Source organism: Dipodomys ordii, unplaced genomic scaffold (genome assembly GCF_000151885.1).
Source record: "Dipodomys ordii isolate 6190 unplaced genomic scaffold, Dord_2.0 Scaffold11, whole genome shotgun sequence".
In the NCBI taxonomy this organism is placed as follows: domain Eukaryota; kingdom Metazoa; phylum Chordata; class Mammalia; order Rodentia; family Heteromyidae; genus Dipodomys; species Dipodomys ordii.
The window spans coordinates 10863766-10885188 of record NW_012267227.1 but is presented as its reverse complement, the minus strand read 5'-3'; the positions used below and the strand labels follow the sequence as shown (position 1 = coordinate 10885188).

The window sequence follows — 21423 nt, the reverse complement described above, 5'->3', positions numbered from 1 at the left end:
AGTCGTGGGGCCTGAACTCTGGGCCTGGGCGCTGTCCCTCAGCTCTTCAGCTCAAGGCTAGCGCTCTACCACTTGAGCCACAGCGCCACTTCCGGCTCTTTTTGCTTATATGGTACTGAGGAATCGAACCCAGGGCTTCATGCATGCAAGGCAAGTGCTCTACCACTGAGCCACCTTCCCAGCCCCAAAGCATTAATTTTTTTATGTGTGTGTTACATTCGTGGTTGCTGTCCCTAAACTTTTTTATTCGAAGCTAGCACTCTACCACTTGAGCCAAACTTCCACTCTTAGCTTTTTGGTAGTTAACTGGAGGTAGGAGTCTCAAAGACTTTCATGCCTGTACTGGGGCTTCAAACCATGATCCTCAGCCCCCTGAGTAGTTAGGATTATAGGTATGAGCCACTGGTGCTTAACTTGGGACTAAAAAAAAAAATTTTTTTTGTTGGTTGTAGGGCTTGAACTCTGGTCCTGAGTGCTGTCCCTGAGCTCTTCAGCTCAAGGCTAGCACTCTACCACTTGAGCCACAGCACCCCTTTCTGTTTTCTGGTGGTTAATTGGAGATAAGAGTCTCATGGACTTTTCTGCCAGGACTGGCTTCGAACTGCAATCCTCAGATCTCAGACTTCTGAGTAGCTAGGATTACAGGCATGAGCACTGGTGCCTGGCTAAAAAAATTTATATATAACCAAATACTACCTTTTATCAAGAATGAAATAGGAGCTGGGTGCAGGTGGCTCCCAGGCAGAGAACTAGCAATTTGCCACCTGTGTGTGTGGGGGGGGGGAATGGCAGGAGGGTTTAGCCTGGATGCCTCAGATTCTGTCCTCCCACTTGCTGAGTGGTTCTTACTAGAAAATTATAGGCCCAGGCTCAGTGATCTATGGTAGAATTTTTTTATTTAGGGAAAAAAAGGGGGGAGTACAATAAAAAAGGGGGCTTCTTGATCAGCTTTTATTCAAGTCCATCTGTGAAGATGAATGGTTAATGGTAACCTACATTTGTATCAGGATGGGCTATATGAAACTAGCTTTCCAACTCACAGTATTATTGATACTATTGTATTAAAAAGGAAAAAAGAATAAAATACAAACAATAATCTGCCTCCTATAAATACAGTTTTTAAGTGGCAAAAAGGATGCAGTAAATCAGATCATCTTTAATCCAGTGCCATTTATTTTAGGATAAATTCAAAAGTTATATTCATGGGGGGACAAAAAAAAGCCTGCTGTTGGTGGCTCATACCTGTAATCCCAGCTACTCAGGAGGCTGAAATCTGAGGATCAAAGTTTAAATCCAGCCCGGCCAGAAATGTCTGTGAGACTTATCTCCAATTAGCCACCAGACAACCAGTAGAGCTGTGGCTTAAAGTAGTAGAGTGCTAGAATGCTAGCCTTGAGCAGAAGAGCTCAGGGACAGTCCCCAAGACCCTGAGTTCAAGCTCCATGACAAACCAAAAAAAAAAAAGACAACAAAAAACTTACTAAATGTTTTAAAGAAATGGTGCTCAAGTGACATAAGAAAACACACTGAGCTCAATGCCAACAGCTTTCACCTATAATCCATCCTAGATATTCAGGACACTTAGATCCAGAGGATAGAAGTCCAAAGCCAGCCTAGATAGAAAAGTCATAAGATTCCATCTCAACTGGTAAAAAGCTGGAGTCATGGCTCAAGTAGTGAGTGCCAGCCATGATCAAGAAAATAGAGCAAGTTTGAGATCCTAAGTTCAAGCTCTGATACCAGCACACAAAAAAAGTAACCAAAACACTGGATTCAGGAACACAGATGCACTCTGAAGAGAAGCTTCTGAAACATCCTGTGGCCCTCTCCTTTCTTCCTGCCAAAATCCTCAAGAAAGCTTCTCATCCTAGTCTTTCCCTCAAAAGAATAATGGCTCTATTAAAGAAAAATATTTTTGAAGAAGTCAGAACGTTTCACATCACCTGCAAATTTTACAAAATAACAAATTTTATTTTTAAATGTTCAGATATAAACCTTATAATAGAATTCAATGAACTCTTCTTAGCAAACAAAACAAAGAAAATCTATTTTTGAACTGGAGATTTAACTACACTGGCTGTGGTGGACACATGCCTATGACCCAGAATTTTCAGGGCTGAGACAAAAGCTTCATATATTTGACGCTTGCCAGCCCAGGCAAGAAAGTCCCTGTGAGACTCTTATCTCCAATGACCACTCAAAAACTGGAAGTAGAAAGCTGGGCGCTGGTGGCTCACACCTGTAATCATAGCTACTCAGGAGGCTGAGATCTGAGGATCGCCATTCAAAGCCAGCCTGGGCAGGAAAGACCATGAGATGAAATTCCTATCTCCAATAAACCACCAGAAAACCGGAAGTGGCACTATGGCTCAAGTGGTAGAATGCTCACCTTGAGCTGAAGAGCTGAGGGACAGTGCCCAAGCCCAAAGTTCAAACAATCAACCAAAAAAAAAAAAAAAAACAACTGGGGGCTGGGAAGATGGCTCAGTGGTAAAGCGCTTGTCTTCCATGCATGAGGCCCTGGGTTCGATTCCCCCAGCACCACATAAGAACAAAAGCCAGAAGTGGCGCTATAGCTCAAGTGGTAGAGCGCTAGCCTAGAGCTGAACAGCTGAGGGCCAGTGCCCAGGCCCAGAGTTCAGGCCCCATGACTGGACCCAAAAAAAAAAAAACTGGAAGTGGAGCTGTAGCTCAAAGTGATAGAGTGCTAGCCTTGAGTGAGAGCTCAGGTATAAAACCCAAGCCCTGATTTCAAGCCCTACAAGCAGAAAAAAAAAAAGAAAAAACTTCAAATACCTTGTGAAATTTTCCTTTAAGGTAAGGTAAAAATTCCAAATACTGGGGCTAGGAAGATGGCTCAGTGGTAGAGTGCTTGCCTTGCATACCTGAGGCCCTGGGTTCTATTCCTCAGCACCACATAAGTGGTAGAGCGCTAGCCTTGAGCTGAAGAACTGAGGGACAGCGCCCAGGCCCAGAGTTCAGGCCGCACAACCAGACCCAAAAAAAAAAATTCCAAATACTCCTAAGCCCTCCAAAAATTTGATTTACCACGTTTATAAAATCTGGGCCTGGGTTGGGAAGGTGGTTCAGTGGTAGAGCACTTGCCTTGCATGCATGAGGCCCTGGGTTCGATTCCTCAGCACCACATAAGCAAAAAACAAAACAAAACTGGAAGTGGCGCTGTGGCTCAAGTGGTAGAGTGCTAGCCTTGAGCTGAAGAGCTGAGGGACAAGGGCCCAGGCCCAGAGTTCAGGCCCACGACTGGACTCCCCCCCCCCCCCCAAAATAAAGAACTTAAAAAGGAAAAATAAATCAAATAAAAACTGGACCTTACCAGCAAAAGTGTTTAATTAACTGTAATTTTTAAGATCCTGACAGTAATTGGATCTGTGTACCCAATCACCTAAACTGAAATCCCGTCATGAGTAGCAGAGGCGGTAGAAAGGCCTTCTAGTGGGAGATCTACACAGTGACCATCTGTTTAATCAAATCAGACAAATCTGATTTATTAACAGAGCAGAACAGATGGGGGGACAAAAACTGCCTAACATTCCACCATTAGTTCTGTCCTTTTTATCAAAAGAATCTTAATTGCTTGTATAGCTTTCCAAAAACTCTAAAAAATAAGCCTAAATCCAAGATACATTTTCTCAACTCTGAAAGGATTCTTACGAATGAAGCAGTTTTATCTTTCCATAAAAATTATGAAACACATCCTAGAACCTTCATCTCAATTCTGCTGTCAATCTAAAACTGCTCTTAAAAAAGTAAGATTAGGGCTGGGAAGGTGGCTCAGTGGTAGAGCACTTGCCTTGCATGCATGAGGCCCTGGGTTCGATTCCTCAGCACCACATAAGCAAAAAGAAAAAAAAGCCGGAAGTGGTGCTGTGGCTCAAGTGGTAGAGCGCTAGCCTTGAGCGGAAGAGCTAAGGGACAGCACCAAGGCCCAGAGTTCAGGCCCCACGACCGGACCAAAAACAAAAATAAAAAACAATTAACCACCCCCAAACCAGAAGTGGCACGGTGGCTCAAGTGGTAGTGCACTAGCCTTGAGTACAAAGAGGCTCAGGGATAGCACGCAGGCCCTGTGTTCAAGCCCCACAACCAACAAAAAATAAATAAAAATTTTAATATTAAGGCTTTTTTTAAAAAGTAGAAGTAACTAATTGTGTTAAATCATGCTGACAGGTTAAGTAAAAACCACAGGATTCAGAAACAGGAAGTCTCTGATAACAATGGGAGAAGCACTGCGGGATGGGCTCAACTGAGAATGAAGAAAAAGACATCAAAAACAACCCTTTTTGGGTTCCAGAAGGACCAGGCAATGTGACAGAAGCTAGGAGGAAAGATGGAGGGTATTCCAATTATTGTTGTTGTTTATTTTACAATGGATGAAACTACAGCACATTATATCTGCTATCCTGTACGAGTCAACTTAGACAAACCAAACAAAATACCATACAATGATGGGCTAAAGAACAAAAATGTACTTCTTCACAGTTCTAGAGGGTGAAAAATCCAAGGTCAGAGTGTCAGTATTATGAAATTCTGAGGAAGACTTCTTTCTGACTTGTGGATGGCCACCTTCTTTGTGCCTCCCTCACATGGCAACTATAGCAGTCTCCCATGAGCCTCCATGAAGGCCCTGTCCTCATGACCTCATCAGACCTCAACTACCTCCCACGGTCTCCATCTCCAAATATTATCACACTGGGGGTTAGAGCTTCAATGAGTGAATACAGAGGATACACAATCAGTACAAAAGAACATGCTAGTGTGATGACCCAGTGGCAAAACTGCAACTAGTCTAAAGGGAGAAACACAGCCTTGATATTCCTGGGTAAGCAAAAGCAAACAGGATCTAATATACACTTCTAAGTGAAAGAAATGACCTTTGAGTTCATCCATGGTAAAACAAGGGAAGACAGAATGTATATAGACAAATTCAGGGAAGTGAACAGAGAGACTGTTGAAAGGAATTTATCAAAGTTCTTTGTAATTGCATTTGTTTTCTCAGGCAAGCACTGATAGTAAACAAATGTTGAAGCAAGTAACTAGATCTTCACAGGGAAACCCACTGTGGCACAGAACATATTTCAAATATATACCAGAACAATAATCAAAGAGCTGCACCAGGCACCAGTGGCTCATGCCAGGCACCAGTGGCTCACACCTGTAATCCTAGTGACCCAGGAGGCTGAAATCTGTTCAGTCAGCCAGCTCAAGCAGAAAAATCCCCATGAGACTCTTATCTCCAATTAACCACTCAAAAACTAGAAGTGGAGCTGTGTGGCTCAAAGTATTAGAGTGCTAGCCTTGAGCAAAAGAGCTCAGGGACAGCACCCAGGCCCTGAGTTCAAGCCCAGCAACATAACAAAAACAACAACAGCAACAACAATTCAAGAGCCCATGAAAGGTTAAAAGTCAGTACACCTAAAGAGCCTTCCTATATTAAAGTTTAAAATCAGCATATTTAAGAAAGGAAAAACCCAGGCACCAGTGGCTCTCACCTGTTATCCTAGCTACTTAGGAGGCTGAGATCTGAGGATCTTGGTTCAAAGCCAACCCAGGCAGGAAAGTCCATGAGATTCTTAGCTCCCATAAACCACTAGAAAACCAGAAGTGGCCCTGTGGCTCAAGCAGTAGAACGCTCACCTTGAACTGAAGAGCTCAGAGACAGCGCCCAAGCCCAGAGTTTAAGCCCCATGACTGACAAAAAAAAAAAATTCTCTCAAGAAGGATATGGCCCAGAACAGTTTTACTCCTGGAGGAAAATGTCTCCCTTGGGAACTGATATATACAAAACAAACCTCATGAGGACCAAATTCATACTGTTTGTGTGGCATGACAACTTAAGCCTGAGAATGTACTCTGAGCTGCAAGTGTCCCTAGGTGCCTGGAAGAAGCTACATGAACCTTTCTGAAAGAACGCATACTCAACATGGTTCCCACAAAATCTATACAAATACCTAACCCATGTTTTCTCAGTGAAATAGTAAGTCAGAGTCAGCTAATTGCAGCACTTTGATATCCCACATCTGCGTTCAAAGCTCAGCTCTACCTTCCAGCTGTGTCCTTGGGAATTTGGGCTTCTGTCCCAGAAAGAATAATGTCTGGCCCGTAAGATTCTGTGAAGACATGTCCTTGCACATAACTCTCACTATTGGGGAGCTGTTGTCCTAAAAGTACCACTCATTACATAAGTTTTATTGATAATACAAAATAAAAGTTGTTTCACCAAGCCAAGTACCAGTGGCTCACGCCTGTAATCTTAGCTACTCAGGAGGCTGAGATCTGAGATCTTGTTCAAAGCCTGCCCAGGCAGGAAAGTCCATCAGACTCTTACCTCCAATTAACCATCAAAAGGCCAAAAGTGGTTCTGTGGCTCAAGTGGCAGAGGGCTCACCTTGAACTGAAGAGCTCAGAGACAGCACCCAGGCCCAGAGTTCAAGACCCACGATTGACAAGAAAAAAAAAGTTGTCACCCTGAATAACTCTAGTATCATCCCAACTACACCAACATAATTAAAGTAGGTTCTAATCTATTTTTCTGGATGACCTATGAATCAAATAATGAACTACAAAAAAATAACTTAGAAACTAGTATGTAAGCCAGGTACCAGTGGCTCATGCCCATAATTTTAACTGTACTTCAGGAGGCTAAAATGTGAGTATGTGGTTAGAAACCAGCCTGGGCACAAAAAGCCAGAAGTAGAGGTTTGACTCAATTGGTAGAGTACTAGCCTTGAACAGGGACAGCTCAGGGGCAGGACATAGGCCCCTAGTTCAAAATGCATGACAGGAAAAAAAAAAAAGTAGCCTAACAGCAATGGAGGAAAAAGAGGTTGTTCAATATATTGTTCAAGACAAGTAGATATCCATTAAAGAAAAAAAAAAAAAACAGGCTGGGAAGGTGGCTCAATGGTACAGTGCTCACTTTGCATGCATGAGGCCCTGGGTTTGAGTCCTCAGTACCACATAAGCAGAAAAAGCCGGAAGGAGCACTGTGGCTCAAGTGGTAGAGCACTAGCCTTGAGCTGAAGAGCTGAGGGACAGCGCCCAGGCCCAGAGTTCAAGCTCCAAGACGGACCCAAAACAAACAAACAAAAAACCTTGCTGGGCGCTAGTGACTCAGGCCTGTAATCCTAGGACGCTGAGGTCTGAAGATGGTGGTTCAAAGGTAGCCCCACATAGATCTAGGGACATGTGATAAAGGAAACAAATTATCTAGATTCTAGACCAGGTTTCTTAGTTGAGGTCCTCTGATTCAAGGGCCTAAGGCTAGAATTCTCTGGCTACATCATGTATACTGGATCAGACCTTACCATTCAGGGCATACCACTTACAACTTGAAAACATCTACCTCATTTGTCTGCAGTTTCCTAGGAGCTGGCTTAGTGATGAGAACCAATGCTCTGTCCTCAGCAGCTCTCAGACAGTTACTAATGTGTGTGAGAAACATATGTGAGAAACATGATATGTGGGAAGAACACTGAAGACCAACAGTACTAAAAAATTTTGACTGCTGAACACATTAAAGGGCAAAGTGTTATATGAAGTATGCATACTTATGATCATTCCCCATTTATTAATTACAGATACTTGAACCCTTATCTCAAGGCCTACCTACAGGGAAACCAAGAAAACTAAGACCCCAGATGTACTATGAACTTGTTAGAAGATGAATCGTTTGTTTACTTAACTGCTTAATGAAGGAAATGATTCAACAAACAAACGAAAGTAGTATTAGGAGTATATTAGAATTTGTCTTAGAAGTCACAAATGTTTTCATATCACATAACAGTTGCTGCATATCTCAAAACATTTTTATGTTCATCTTTACTTGGAAATACCTATTGGAAATACTAAACTGCACATGACTATAACCTCCTGTGTAAATGTTGTGCAGTTTTCCTGTCTATGAGTTCATGCAACCGTTGAGCAACTACCTCTGTACCCACTAATTAGCCGATTACAAAACAGTACAGTTCAGTGTTTTTACAACTAGAGGTGAATGCAAAACGCCATGGGTGGATTCTAGTGTTCCTAGAAAACCATTTTACACTGTAAAGTACGAAAAATAAATTTTAATTCTATATACAATACTTGCCCATATTTCAAATGTGATTTTTTTGTTACCAAATGGTTTTATTAAAACATGTACAATGTGGGCTGGGGAGGTGGCTCAGTGGTAGAGTGCTTGCCTTGCATGCATGAAGCCCTGGGTTTGATTCCTCAGCACCACATAAACAAAAAGAAAAAAGCCAGAAGTGGTGCTGTGGCTCAAGTAGTAGAGCACTAGCCTTGAGCTGAAGAGCTGAGGGATAGCGCCGAGGCCCCAAGTTCAGGACCCACGACTGACAAAAAAAAAAAAAACATGTACAATGTGTCAGACACCAATGGTTCACATCTGTAATCCGAGCTACTAAAGAGGCTGAGATCTGAGTATCAAGGTTCAAAGCTAGTCCAGGCAGTAAAGTTCATGACTCCTATTTCCAATTAATCACTAAAAAGCTGACAGTATAGCTGTAGCTCAAGTGATAGAGGATTATCCTGAAGCAAAAACAGCATTCAAGGATAGCACCCAAGCCCTGAGTTCAAACCTGAGGACCAGCACAAAAAAGACATAATGTCTTGCCAGACACCAGTGGCTCCCACCTATAATCCTAGCTACTAGGAGGCTAAAATCTGAGGATCAAGGTTCAAAGCCCTGTAAAGCTTAACTAAGGTTAACCCAAAGTCTTAAGTCAAAGTCCTTAAGACTCTTTATCTCCAATTAACCAGAAAAATGTTAGAACTAGACAGGACAAACATCTGACAGGATGAGGGGGTGAGGGGGTGGGGAACCAAGCTACCTATTTATAGTTCTTTGTCAAAGTTAACCCATCTTTGTCTAGTACATGTAGTAAAGTCAGTATGGTATAGTTCTTTAAAAAGAAGAAGAAAAAAAAAAAGACTAGCAAGCCTGAGTTGATGAGTTAAACCCCCGTACAATAAAGAAAAAAAAATTAAATGTGGGAGCTGGAAGCATAGCTCAAATAATAAAGCACATAGTAAGAAGCCCTGATTTCAGTTCCCAGTACTAGTATACACATACACACACACCCCAGAATGTCTATTATTCCACATTTTTAGTACCTTTAGAGCCTTGACAATTATTTAATAATTTAATAATTTATTTCTTGTAGTTATGTACACTACCTAGGCCTGGGCGCTGTCTCTCAGCAATTCAGCTCAAGGCTAGCAATCTACCACTTGAGCCACAGTGCCACTTCCAGCTTTTTCTGCTTATGTGGTGCTGAGGAATTGAACCCAGGGCCTCATGCATACAAGGCAAGCACTCTACTACTGAGCCACCTTCCCAGCCCCCTAACTATGGTTTTAAAAATATTATAGTATGAAGATGGTCATACACTTGCTTCACTAGGTTTCCAAAGCAATTCATAGCACATAAATAAAACTTCAAAACATACAATTTAAAGGTAGGAAGAATAAGGCAAAGAAACATCCTTCCATGGTGAATCAGTAGTACAACTCTACTTTTTTTTTTTTTTTGGGTCCGGTCGTGGGGCCTGAACTCTGGGCCTGGGCACTGTCCCTCAGCTCTTCAGCTCAAGGCTACTGCTCTACCACTTGAGCCACAGCACCACTTCCGGCTTTTTTCTTTTTGCTTATGTGGTGCTGAGGAATCGAACCCAGGGCCTCATGCATGCAAGGCAAGCACTCTACCACTGAGCCACCTTCCCAGCCCTACAACTCTACTTTTTAAATAGAACTAAATATGCTATTTGTAAATATCAAATTAGTTTTTTAATAAATTAACTAGGAGGGGCTGGGAAGGTGGCTCAGTGGTAGAGTGCTTTCCTTGCATGCATGAGGCCCTGGGTTCGATTCCTTAGCGCCACATAAGCAGAAAAAGCCGGAAGTGGCACTGTGGATCAAGTGGTAGAGTGCTAGCCTTGAGCTGAAGATCTGAGGGACAGGACCCAGGCCCAGAGTTCAGGCCCCATGACCGGCAAAAATCAATCAATCAATCAATCAATCAGCTAGGATACTAGAAAGTATTATTATCATTAGTGCTAGTAATATCAATATCCACTACAAATGCCTTCTATCTGAGAAGAACATACCAGATCTTTGTAAATTACTTTTTGTTTTTGGCAGAGCTGGGAATCAAACCCAGCATCATCACAAGCCAGGAAGCATTCTACCACTGAGTCATATCCTCAGCCTCATAAACATTTTTATTATTCCTCAAGCAAGCTTTGCAGAAGAGGAAAAAGTAAATGAAGATGAACAAAGGAATATTTCTGGTTTGTTTTTCCCTTTGAACTTTATTTGGTCCTTTACCTTTCCAGCAGTAGCAAAATATTCACCATCAGGAGACCATTCCATCAGATGTACCGACACTGAAGTTCTAAAAGCAATAAGATTTTTTTAAAAAGCATTTTTAAAATTGGCACGGTGTATATGCAATTAATGACCAAGATTTTGAAAACATTCAAGTCACAATGATCAGAGCAAAGATGCTTCTGCCTCCTACAAATATAAACAAAATATTTTACCTTAATCAAAACTAACTAAAAACTAATTAATCAAATTAATCAAAACTAACCCAATATTCATTTTACAAAAATAAGAATGTATGTAGTATATAGACAATGGTATCTCCAGACATCTCTCTCACAAATACCCTAAGTATAACATGTTAAAAATAGCTCAAGCCAGGCACCCAAGTTGGTTCATGCCTATAATCCTAGCAACTCAGGAGGCTAAAAGCTGAGGTTTGAGGTTTGAAGCCAGCCTGGGCAGAAAAGTCCATGAGACTCTTATCTCCAGCTAACCACCAAAAAGCCAGAAGTGGAGCAAAAATGCTCAAGGACAGCACCCGAGCTCTGAGTTCAAGCTCCAAGACCAGCACAAAAACAAAAACAAACAAACAAACAAAGCAAAAAAAACAAAAAACAAAAAAAACCCAGCCCATTGTTGTTCCTGGCTACCTAATCCCCTTCACATAACCTGTATTAATGCTGGGAATTCAGGATCCTCCACTTGAAACCTAACACTTCTTCCCCTCCTCATTATCTCATTCTTGAAGTAATTCCTATGCTCACCTTTTTAGCTCAAACCCTGGAGCTATCACTAAGAAAATGTCCTTTTTGTGAACAATTATCTATAGCACAGATTGAAGAATAACAGCATAATGGGTTGGGGCCAGAAAAGTCTACTTTCTAGGCTTTTAAATCCAATGGTACTGTCAAAAATTTAAGATCTTTATAAAAGGAAACATAATTTAGGAAGCACTGTTAAACTAATGAACATAACAAGAGATGAATACTAACTTGCACTGCCAGATGCACTTCCAGTCATTTAAAACAGGAGGAATTTTGTTATCACTTTCTTCCTCCTCTTCCAGAATATCACCTCCTGGAGGAGCCCACAACTGAATAGAATCAGTTGCTGTCAACAATCTGTTATCTGAAAATTCAAGAATATTCTGATAAATAAGCAAAGATAAATGGGAAAGAAATGCTTTTGTTCAGCTCTGGGAACTATTATGTGAAAAACACACATTACTGTCTATGAAAAACACATGGTATTATCTAATTAAAATTAAGTCCTATAAGAAAAAAAGAATCCATAAGACAGTTAAGAATAATTCTTGAGAAAGACTTGTGAAAACTCTTACAAGGCAAAAAACAAAAGCTTACAAGGCAAAGAGTGATTGCCCTTTGTATTAATCAAACCTTTTTTAAAAACAAAAAGCTCTGCCTACACAGGAGGTTAAGATCTAAGAATCATGGTTTGGAGCCAGTCTGGACAGACAAATCTCTTGAGACTCTTATTTCCAAATAACCAACAAGAAACTGGAAGTGGAGGTATGGCTCAAGTGGTAGAGCTGAAAAAGCTGAGCAAGAACTTGAGGCCCTGAGTTCAAGTTTCAATACCATAAATGAATGAATGAATAAATAAATAAAATAAAATAAAAGCCAGTGTGGTGATATCCATTAGTCATCCCAGCACGTGGGAGACAGAGGCAAGAAAATGGCAAACTTTGAGGCTAGGCTGGGCTGTACAGAGAGACCCTGATGAGAAAAAAAAAAAGAAAGAAAGAAAGAAGGGGATAAATAAGCTAGAAAAGGAAAAGAAGGAGAGAAGAAGGGAGGGAAAGTAGAATAGCAAATCCTCCAAACTCTGGCATTTTCAGGATATGCTAAAAACATAACTAAAAATTTCAAAAAAAAATTTTTCTACATGGAATATATAATAATCCTCATTAACTGTGAATGTAAAAGAAAATAAAGTTACAACTTCAGAGGTTCCTAATCTTTAGAAATTAAAGCTTTTTTTTTTTTTTCCCCCAGTCCTGGGGCTTGTACTCAGGGCCTGGGCACTGTCCCTGAGCTTCTTTTGCTCAAGGCTAGCACTCTACCACTTGAGCCACAGCACCACTTCTGGCTTTTTCTGTTTATGTGGCACTGAGGAATTGAACCCAGAGCTTTATGCATGCTAGGCAAGCACTCTACCACTAAGCTACATTCCCAGCCCTAAAGATAGTATTTCTTTTAAAACACTGAAGAGACAAAAAAGTAAACTAATCCCTATACCAAGCAATGTGTATTAAGACAAAAAAGGTATCGTCACTCATCAACAAAAGCAAACATAGCATTCATCACTTTTTTATTTTAAAAAAAATCACATGGTAATCGTATATTTAAAACAGGGTTTCATTTATATAATTTTTAAGTATAACTGCTACATACCTTGAGGGTCCCAAGCTAAGTTGTAAGTCACAGAACTCAAAAAAAACTGCCCAGTTTTAAGCCACTGACACTTGAGTTGCTAAAACAGAAGAAAAAAAAATATGCTTTTAAAGCATCCAAAATCTTGACCATTTTATTTAACTGAAGACCATATGATCTAAAATATGTTTCACAATTACTTTCAAAAACTGTTAAAGTAACTTAAAATGGTGGCATTCTACCAGACTGAGCTGCTTGCCACACCCAAAGTGCTTTCTCTCTGATGCCTTCCCTTTCTGTTTCCCTTCCTTCCTTCCCTCTCTACTAACTCCCTGGTTTCACAAAGATCTAGCTCAATCATCACCTCTGCTAAGAAACCTTCTCCGATATCCTGCCAGCACCCAAGCTTCTCTCCATTCTGCCATTATAAGTGCATCACACAGGATTTTGTCTATATGTCTGAGATTCCTATTAAATTGCAGCTCTTTAAGGACAAGAACAATGTCATAAAAATCTTTGTATCTTCAGCATTTGCAATACTAACTAGCTACACAGATGCTCAAAAATGTTTTATTAAAGCCAAGTATACATTAGAAAGAAATGTAAATTATCAGGGAGGGAAGGGATCGTAGGGGACAAGCAAAAGAGGAGGTAACAATATTCAATAGGAAATATACTCATTACCTTACTCATGTAACTGTAACCCCTCTGTACAGTAACTTTACAATAAAAAATATATATAAAGAAATAAAGTAGCTCAACATCTTCTCTGCTTAATGTAAAAAAAAAAAAGAAATGTAAATTATCCTAATCCTAAAGGCTCATGATCCAAAAGAACACTGGATATACCTCCTAAGCAATCCTATATGATTTAAGCCCATGAATTCAAAGTCAGACTAGGCAAATAAGTGATACCTGTCTCAAAAAAATAAATAAGCCTAGCACCAGTGTAATTCTAGCATTCAGGAAGCTGAGATTAGGTTCAAAGCTAGCCTACTCAGAAAAGTCTGAGAGACTTCATCTCCAATTAATCAGCAAAATATTCAAGTGGCAGAGCATAAGCAAGCCAAGTGAAAGAATAAGATCTTGAGTTCAAAAGTTCATGTAGGAATTTTTAAGAGTTGATATTCCTAACCATATCAAATTTTCTGAATATTACCTAAGATAAAATACAATATCCAATATAAATAAGAATGGTTCTCAATGTGGTGTGCTAGACCACTTATTGGTAAATGAATTTGCTAATAAGCCTTAACTCCATGAAGTTCATGTTTAGGAACTCAATGTCCCAGATACTAATCTAACTACATGGGAAGTATCAGCAAATGAAAGAAACAAAACGCACTGGAGCTTACAGTCTAAATAGTAAACAATAAATAAGCAAATAAAATGAATATTCTGGAAGAAAGTTTAAAACACAAAGAGAAGGAGTTACAAAAAAACTAAAAAAAATCTTGCCCTAAAGTGACACAGAAAAAATTCCTTAAATTGGAGAGTGTCTGAGGGGCAGTGGAAATACTAGTATGTCTTGTGTAAGTCACATAGGACAGTAACATAATGTGTTGCTGTAAGTGCGGTGCTAAAGGATGGAGGCTGGAGTATTTTAAAACTTTTTAAGCATTGAATCTGAGTTTTTAAGAAGGTTTTAAGAAAAGTGTCATCTTCTTCTCTACTGATAATAAAAGTGGGGAGAGGGATTAGAGCCAGATACTAAATATCAGGCACAGACTAGTAACCACAAAAACTAGTTCAGACTACATTACCTGCCACTTTAATGACCACAGGAAATAGTAGATAGTAATACTGTAAAAACTTGGGTTTATAAAAGGTCTTTACTAATTTTACAGATATTGTACCCCACTGTTAGCACCAGATCCTACGGGCTTTTTATTGTTATTACTAGGCTTTACAGAATTAACAAGTCAAATGAAAATATGTCAATACTAAAAATACTGAAACTAAAAAAAAAAAATCAGATTCTAAAAGTGTTCTAAAATCAGTTAATACTTACACTATTTCTCTTATGAGAATTTATGCCCAGGGGCTCAAAAATACAAACAGCATTACCATATGAAGCTGCAACCTAAAAAATAGTAATAATAAACATAGCATTGGTATTCAGAAAAGAATTAAGTAACTCTTCTCACAACAATGTAAAAGTTAATTTTAATCATCTCAATATAACTTCATAGTTATTTTTTCAATAAATTTGAAAGTATAATAGATTTAATAATTTCTTCTCTGTATGAGAAAATTCAGCAGGCTTTATTTTAGAAATACAGTGTTTACTTCTTCAAACAAATCATCGTGCCCAGTCACAGTGGCTCACAACTATAACCGTAGCTACTCAGGAGGCTAAGATCAGAGGATCACAGTTCAAAGCAAGCCTGAGGATCACAGTTCAAAGCCAGCCTAGGAAAGCAAATCTATGAAACTCTTATCTCCAATTAGCCACCAAAAAAATCTCAAAGTAGAACAATACTCGAAGGGGTAGAGGGCTAACCTTGAGCAAAAAAGCACAGGGACAGTGTGCAGGCCCTGAAGTCAGGCCTCCAGGACAGGCACCAAAATGAAAAACAAAAAAACAAACAAATAAACAAAGAGAGAAAGGGAGAAAGAAAAAGAAATCCTCCTATAGGAATTTATAGGTAGAGCCACAACTCTTGGGCTTTTTCCACCGGAGACTACAGATTATACACACTGTATACAGCTTCATCTTAGATATTTTGAAAATCTTTACTGCAAGAAATTTGTTCACTGTGATTATCACTGGTATGGCCAGCTTGAGGCTAGTTTGAGCAATATAGTGAGATTTCATTTCAAAAAACTAACAAAATCTTCCAACACAGCATATATCTACAGACCCATTACCTATTATGTTGTCAGGGAAATGGCACTTCACAATTTATATAACCACTGACAACTTGACGGCTCTCATCAAAGAGCAAGATACAATAATTTAAAGAAAACAGTGGACACGATTTTTTGTTGTTTTGTTTTGTTTTTGTCAGTTGTAGGGCTTGAACTCTGGGCCTGGGCGCTATCCCTCAGCTCTTCAGCTCAAGGTGAGCACTCTACCACTTGAGCTACAGCACCACTTCCGGTTTTCTGGTGGTTTATTGGAGATAGGAGTCTCACAGTCTTTCCTGCCCAAGCTGGCTTTGAGCCTTGATCCTCAGATCTCAGCCTCCTGAGTAGCTAGGATTACAGGCGTGAGCCACCAGCGCCCAGCTCGCGGATACGTTTTTTAAAAGGACAAGGATATCCTGAGATGATTAAGTATTAAAATGACATTCAGTAAGAAACTAAATTTCTTACCCGTCCTTGTTGATGAGAACACTCCACACAGCTGACCTGGATGTTCCCATGCTTAGCACCAGGAATGATCTGCACACATTCAAAGTCACTTGCCAAAATAACAATATCACAGCCTGAACCATATGCCTACAAAGAAAACAATGGCATGTAAGACATCTATCTTTGGATTTATTATCAGTGTAAGAGGTATACTTTGACATGTTTTTTACATATTTCCAAATAAGAACTTTAAAATTCACATGAAAATAATGATAGCATTTCATGCAATAACTTCCAACAAAAAAAATCATATCAGGATATGATATGAGTTGGGGCCTGAAAAATATCTACTCTTTATAACACACCTAGCAAGAACTGGAGTCACTATGAAGAAGGTATAACATGAATGGCCTTTTTATAAGCAAGTGCCCTACATGTGAGAAAGAAAGGGGACAGGGAAGAGCAAAAGGAAGAAGGGAAGAAGAGAAGGGGGAGGAAAAGGAAATTCCTGGTAAATACTCAGAGCCTTCTTCTCTAAAGGCTGTCCACTCCTAGCAATTGCTACCGTAGACAAACACACTCTTACTACTTAATCACCGGAAAGACTTTTTACTCTTCCTTTTATGCCCTTAACTACCAAATATTTTTCAAAGCATATTACCATATTCCTTTGCTGAAGAGGATCCTGTTATTTTTCTAACTCTACAATAGTTCTCAAACCTGGCTGCACGAAAATTACTTAGATAACTTGTTAAAAATACATAGACTCCCCTATGACCCAGCAATACCACTTCTGGGCATTTACCCAAATGATCACAAACAAGGCCATACTAAAACGACCAGTACAACTATGTTTACCACGGCATTATTTACCATAGCTAAGATATGGAAACAACCCAGATGCCCCTCAGTAATCAGGAAAATGTAATACATATACATATACATACACACACACACATACACATACACACACATACACATACACACAATGGAATTCTATGCTTCCATCAAAAAGAATGACACTGCCCCATTTGTAAGAAAATGGAAAGAGGGGGAGGGGGGAGGCTGGGAAGGGATGTGAAGGGTAAACCAAAGGAGGAGGCTGCAATGCTTGGTAAGAAATGTACGCATTATCCTGCCCATGTAATTGTAACCCCTCTGTACAGTATGTTCACAAATAAATAAATAAAAAAGAAAATGGAAAGACTGGGGCTGGGAAGGTGGCTCAGTGGTAGAGCACTTGCCTTGCATGCCTGAGGCCCTGCGTTCGATTCCTCAGCACCACATAAGAAAAAAGAAAAAAGCCGGAAGTGGTGCTGTGGCTCAAGTGGAAGAGCACTAGCCTTGAGCTGAAGAGCTGAGGGACAGTGCCCAGGCCCAGAGTTCAGGCCCCACGACCGGACCAAAAAAAAAAAAAAAAAGGAAAGACTTGGAAAAAATATTAAGTCAGACCCAAAGAAACATAGGTCCCGTGGTTTCCCTTACATGCAATAATTAGTATACATTTAGGATAATCTTAGCAGATAAGAAAATAGCTCAATAGCTATGTACATATGACCCTATAAGACGGCGCTAAGCAAAATGAATTCAAAGACATGGAAACAAGAGGTTTTTCTTTGTTGTTGCTTTTAACGTACTATGAGATTTCTTGTTCCTTTTGTATGTTCTTCCCCCTATGGTATATCCCCTATTGTTACTGTATTTGATTTTGGTACCCTGGTATTGTATATACATTTATTTAATTAGGGAAGGGAAGGGGAACAACAGAATGGTAAAACAAAGGACAAGGGGAGAATCAATGCAACAGTGATATACACAAGACAATACGTTGGCAATGATCTGTACAACTTGGGATGAGGGGGAAGGAAAGTAGGAGAAAATTGAGGGGAGGGTAACTAATTTGGCAAGAAAGGTACTCATTACCTTACTTATATAACATAACCCCTCTGGACATCATCTTGACATTAAAATATACATACGTATGTGTGTATATATATACACACACACGCATACACACACACACACACATACACACACACACACACACACAGATTGCTATTCTCACCCCAGACTTACTATACCAGACTCTTTTTTTCTTTTTTTTTTTGGTTGGTCCTGGGGGTTGAACCTCTGGGCTTGGGCACTGTCCCTGCACTCTTCAGCTCAAGGCAAGCGCTCTACCACTTGAGCCACAGCACCACTTCCAGTTTTCTAGTGGTTTATTGGAGATTAAGAGTCTCACAGACTTTCCTGCCCAGGCTGGCTTTGAACTGCGATCCTCAGATCTCAGCCTCCTGACTCTTTATGGATAAAAGTTGGCAATATCTATCAAAATTTTTAGCACAACATACCCTTTGATCAAACAATTCTCTATTTTTCCCTGTAAGGACATTTATAAAAGTTTTATAAAAATATATAAGGATATCATTGTCATATTATTTATAACAATATAAACTGGAAACAATCATACTGTCCATCAGATCAGTAGAGTTAAATTACTCAATCCATACATTGGAATACTATACAGCTACTAAAAGTTTAATTTAAGATGGTCTCAAATCCCTAAAGGAGCTATTAATTCTGTAAAATTCAGCAAATGATACTGCTTTCCTGTGGTATCACACCTAGATAGTACCTACCACTTCATATAATATCTACACACACTGTTAAAATAAAACCACTAGTCTACACTAATGGTTAGAAAAGGCACAGAGGGCCAGGCACCAGTGGCTCACACCTGTAATCCTAGCTCAAGGGGCTGAGATCTGAAGGTAGTGGTTCAAAGCCAGCCCAGACAGGAAAGTCCATGAGACTCATCTCCAATAAACCACCAGAAAACTGGAAGAGGCGCACACTGTAGCTCAAGTGATAGAGCTGAAGAGCACAAAAAAAAAAAGAAAAGAAAAGGCACAGAGGAAGAATATACTTCATTTTCAAAAGATATTGGTCTGATGTAGAAAACACCCAAGTATGGAAGAATGGGAACTTGTCTCATTAGATATGCATTCTGAAACTGAAAATGCATGAGATCTGAATGTCTTTATACAATGTAATGATGCTAGCAAATGAACCAGCAAGGCTAGGACTTTTCTTTATCCTTATAAACCACTGTAATCCCAATACTAGCACTTAAGCTTCCCATAGTACATGTGGAGTTGAAAGAGAAGACATGACCTTGTTGTTAATAATTTGGCCAAGCTCCCTCACAAGCTGCCTGTGACAGTATCATGGATATAGAAGACCTGCCAGAGAAAATCAACCAACGCCTTCCCTGATAACTTACCATTTACTGAATATATCTTCTATGAGCTGGCAAGCAGTCTCCTAAGGTCTTTGTGAACATAATTATTAGGTACACAGGCTCTCTTTTTAAGTAATTTGTCTGGGTTCATAAAGTAAGGACTATTGTTTCATAATAAAGCTCTCGTCAGGCACAGTGACTCAACACTGTAATCCAAGCTACTTGAGACTTGAAGATCATAGAGGATCATAGTTCAAGACCAGCCCAGGATGAAACTTCATCTGAACTAATGGCTGGGTGCAGTGGCATGCATATTTTAATCCAGCTTTGGGGAAGGCACAAGTAGGAAGACTGCAGCTCAGGCCAGCTCTGGCATAAATACCTATCTTGAAATAACCAACATAAACAAGGGCTGAGGAAATAACTCAAGTGGTAGAACACCTGGCTTAGCCAACAGGAGGCCTGAATTCCTATCCCCAGTGCTCGAAGAAAAAAAAGCTCCTATTCTTCCCACTGCATTACCATACCTCTACTCTATTGGTGCCATGAAATTTCTGTAATCCCAACAAATTTTCCACATCATCTAGCTCAGATGCCTAACATCAATAAACATAGCATACAATAAACACCAACAGTTGAGATAGTTTATTAAAACTCTATTATGACTGAAAAGATTTCCATTCTATTTTTTTGGTGGTGGTAGGTTTCATTTATCTGAGACAAGGTCTCACTATGTAGCTCAGGCATGTTCCTATTGTTTTATTGTTCTTATGGAAAAGAAACAAGTATCTTTTCATGTATTCATTAGCCTTTAAATTTCTTTCTCTGTAAATCGACAATTGGTGTTATTGGACCACTTGTCCATTGTCAACTAATGCCTGCCACCACCACCCACAAAACAAATCTTTCTCAGTATAGTTAAAAGAGCAGAAAAGACAGAATCTGAAAATAAGCTCTTCTTTCCGCATGACTGAGAATACAGTTACACCAACAGCTTAAAGTCCACTCAAGAATGCTGAATGAGCAAAGTAAACAAATCAGAAACTAAATAGTATTACAGAAAAAACTAGCCCATGTAAAGACCAGTGAAGCAATGCAACTATATGGTAAGCAAAGGGACAGCCCTTTTAAATTAAATCTCACCTCAGGAAAATCTCCTCTCCTTGGGAAAGACCAAATTAACATAAGTGTATGGACACTTACAAGTTTCCATACAACAAAGCAAAGCTGCTAGTGGTATGTTGAATAAAAACTTAAAGCTTTAATACAAACATGTATGAATACAAATGTATTATCATGCTGGGTTACACTGGTCATGCCTGTAAGCCTAGCTGCTCAGGAAGCTGACATGAAGACTGAGATCTGGAGCAAGCCTGGACAGACAAATCTCATTCAGCAAAAAGCCAAACTAGAGTTGTGGCTCAAGTAATAGTGTGTCAGCCATGAGCAAAAAAGCCAAATAAGAGTTCAAAATCCTGACTTCAAGCCCCAGTACTGGCATGTAGACACACGCACACACACAAAATCTCTTTTCAGGAAAAAGGACAGAAAGAAATTAGGAAAATATTGTGCTTGTGACTAAGCAGTTAAAAAAAAAAAGTTTCTTTTGTTTTTGTTGGTTGTGGGGCTTGAACTCTGGGCCTGGGTGCTGTTCCTCAACTCTTCAGCTCAAAGCTAGCACTCTACCACTTGAGCCACAGCACCACTTCCAGTTTACTGAGTGGTTTATTGGAGATAAGAGTCTTACGGACTTTCCTGCCCGGGCTGGCTTTGAACTGCGATCCTCAGGTCTCAGCCTCCTGAGTAGAAAAAATAGTTTTTGCTTTGCTTCCTAACAACCTCAGAAAAGCAGCTGATCTTCAAACAAAAAAATCCCAACTTAGGGATTTAGTGATAGAACATGGGCAAGGCTCTGGGTTCAAATCCAAACACCAAACACATACATAAATAAAAAAATAAAATATATGGAGATAGAGATACAGGAAGTAGGGGCTGGGAAGGTGGCTCAGTGGTAGAGCGCTTGCCTCGCATGCATGAGGCCCTGGGTTCGAATCCTCAGCACCACATAAGCAGAAAAAGCTGGAAGTGGCGCTGTAGCTCAAGTGGTAGAGCACTAGCCTTGAGCTGAAGAGCTGAGGGACA

The 21423-nt window shown here is 39.9% G+C and overlaps 1 protein-coding gene across 1 annotated transcript in view; it reads right to left on the bottom strand.

Moving 5' to 3' along the window:
* Dmxl2 (Dmx-like 2) overlaps nucleotides 1-21423 on the bottom strand; it is a 109589-nt gene that overhangs the window by 75998 nt on the left and 12168 nt on the right. Inside the window, exons 2-6 of the mRNA XM_013010151.1 lie at nucleotides 16062-16187; nucleotides 14755-14826; nucleotides 12765-12843; nucleotides 11343-11478; nucleotides 10351-10417 (exon numbers count right to left, since the gene is read on the bottom strand). Coding sequence (XP_012865605.1) covers nucleotides 10351-10417; nucleotides 11343-11478; nucleotides 12765-12843; nucleotides 14755-14826; nucleotides 16062-16187 — 480 coding nt within the window. The remainder of the gene's footprint in view (nucleotides 1-10350; nucleotides 10418-11342; nucleotides 11479-12764; nucleotides 12844-14754; nucleotides 14827-16061; nucleotides 16188-21423) is intronic.